The 2,631-nt window shown below is 36.3% G+C and overlaps 1 protein-coding gene across 1 annotated transcript; it reads right to left on the reverse strand.

The window, feature by feature from the left end:
- Nucleotides 1–682: 682 nt before the first annotated feature.
- On the reverse strand, nucleotides 683–1,852 carry LOC115972874. The gene is made up of 2 exons (XM_031093108.1): nucleotides 1,428–1,852; nucleotides 683–1,039 (listed from the first exon to the last, which is right to left on the reverse strand). Exons 1-2 carry the CDS (start codon nucleotides 1,794–1,796, stop codon nucleotides 683–685), a joined length of 726 nt encoding a protein of 241 aa, XP_030948968.1. The 5' UTR covers nucleotides 1,797–1,852.
- Nucleotides 1,853–2,631: the final 779 nt, after the last annotated feature.

Consider the following 2,631-nt stretch of genomic DNA (forward strand, 5'->3'; position numbering starts at 1 on the left):
CCTATAGGTTAGTCTATGTATACTTTTCATATACCTCTGATCTCCACAATTTGCAAATTTTCTACATTTTAAACCCAAATGGTGAAAGTTAAGTTTACACACTGGTTTATTTATAATTTGAGTTCACTAATATCTAAAGCATTTGTGTCCTATTGATATAGTGATTCTAAAAATTTACTTCAAAAACAGTCAAATGTTTCAGATTTCATCGTGGCAACAAGAAGAAGCAAGACAATGAAAGTAAGAATTTACTTGGCTGCGTGTTGGGTGCATGGCAGCATATGGTTTTGGAATTCACTTGTCAAAGATTGAAAGAAAAGGAGGAAGAAATAGATGCATATGATATATGTGGTTTAGCTATTAATATTTTTCTTAAAAGGAAGTCACACATGACTCAATCTTTTATAGGTGTCTCGATGTGATTAGTCTTAGCTGCTAAACAGTGTGATTAGTCTTGGGTACTGTAACTATTTCACACGTGTGCTTGCACACGTTTTTTTTAACTAAGAAATCAGGAATCAGAAATAGCCTTCTTTTAAGAGGTGAACTCCACAGTGTGTGGGTCCCGCCTCTCACACCCCGCTTTGTGGGGCAATGGACAATAGGATACATGTCTATACCGTGACCGGACAATAATACCCGCTAAAGCGCAACGCACAGATTATATTCCAGAACAACGTATTCAAACTTCAAAATTCAGATTATATTGCAGAACAATATATTCATACTTCAAAGTTTTGTTGGGAAGTAAATTAAAACAACGCCGGAATTCACCTTCTCTAAAAAGTGCAAAACAAAAATAAACATAATTCTCAGAAATCTTCAATTTGTCAATTTTGTAGACCTCGTCCATACAAGCATTCAATTCTTCCTCTTCGGTAGATTTTCCCCTCATTTTAGATGCTAATGACATATTCAGGCGAACCCTTGATGGTAACTCTTCGGGCGCTAGCGACGGTGGAGTACGGTTAAAAACCGTGCAAACCATGTTTGGCGAAATCATTTTTTTCCTTCGAAAAATTTCCGCGCCCGGAACTACCTGCACAAATATAACCTATATTATAATTTTGAATAGAAACGGGACAGCATCTTCGGCCGAACAGACTACCATTCTTATTTTAGAACCTCTCTCTCTTTAAATTATACTGACAAAAAAAATAATAATCTCCTCGTCAACCAAACCACAAAACAAGGAAGCCCAGATAACAAGAACAGCAAGGAACAGACCATCTATACCAGACAGAATGCAGAGTTTTACGTCTTCACTTTCACTTATTTTATTCATTTTCTATTGTGTGATTTGGATTCATACGTGAGTTTTGTATTTGTTTTCAACTAGGCAAAAAAAAAAAAAAGCAACAAACATATAAAGAAAATAAACAGACAGATGAAAAAGTAGCATTGACAGAAAAGGAAATAAGACTAACCCTCACTAATTGATCCCAGGCGAAGTCATCAATATTGATTTCTCCAGTGGTAGGATTAACCTTTTTGGGAGGCACATAATGGGTCGCACGGACCCAGGTTTCCCAGCGGTTCCGGAGTTTGGCCCACGTTAATCTTACGTCGAAGCAATCAAGTTTCATTTCAAACTGCCGGTTTACGGCTGCTGCAATTACAGTTAGTTTGTGCCTTTCAATATCTGTGGAGCTGCCTTCCCAATTGACATTCATGGAGGCAGTCATCAAAAAGAAATCTATAGCGCCATCTATTTCAAGTAGCTGTTCAATGGCTGTCTTTTTTCTCCCAAGGCAATTTTCTTTCTTGAGAGCCCTTGCACAGTTGCACACACTCATATTGACGAGAGAGACAGAGAAGGGGAGAGAATACTGAAGAGGGAAATGAAAAGTTAGCAAAGAGTAGGATGGGAAAGAAAACAGTATTGTCGTTTGAATGTCTGAATAAAACGTGTGGATTTAAAAAAAAAAAAACGTGTGGATGTAGTAGGATTTCGAAATATGTGGTGAGTGTGATATAAACGTGTAAGGGTAGGATGGGTGGGAAAAATATGGTTTTTATTTTTTTGGGATGAATTTTGCCAAAGTAGTGTCCAAAGTTTGGTAAGTTTAATATTTCTCTAACTCCCTAACGCTATCCATGTGACTTAACAAGTGAACAAGTCCCCACGCGCCTGATATTCCAACACCCAATGGGACTTACGGGGAAAAAAACAGGCGCGTGTGGTGAAAAGCGTGAAGGTGAGTTTGTACGGGAGGTAAAAGATATTGCGGGTTTATTGAGGGGGAAGCTAGGAAGGTGTGTGTGGAAGGTGGGGTTGGGTGGACGCGGTAAAATAATAAAATAGATTTTTGGGTGTTAAAATGGTATTTTTATATAGAAGAGTTGACGATTCTTTACAATATTTTTATAATAAATATTAATAATATATTATTATTAGTTTTAACCCAAGCTCATTAGTAAAATTATTATTTTTTCATTAATAATAATTTTTTTTTTTTTCCAATTCTATATTTTAAAATAATATTTTCTTAAAATTCATCCTAATACAAAACAGTGGCCACTCCAACGCCACCATTCTGTCCAAACAATGTCTCGTCTTCTAGACGTTAAATGACCTTTTAAATACCTATTAAAAAAATGACACGCAAATTGTTGTTACAATATTCCTAA

Source organism: Quercus lobata, unplaced genomic scaffold (genome assembly GCF_001633185.2).
Source record: "Quercus lobata isolate SW786 unplaced genomic scaffold, ValleyOak3.0 Primary Assembly Scq3eQI_107, whole genome shotgun sequence".
In the NCBI taxonomy this organism is placed as follows: Eukaryota; Viridiplantae; Streptophyta; class Magnoliopsida; order Fagales; family Fagaceae; genus Quercus; species Quercus lobata.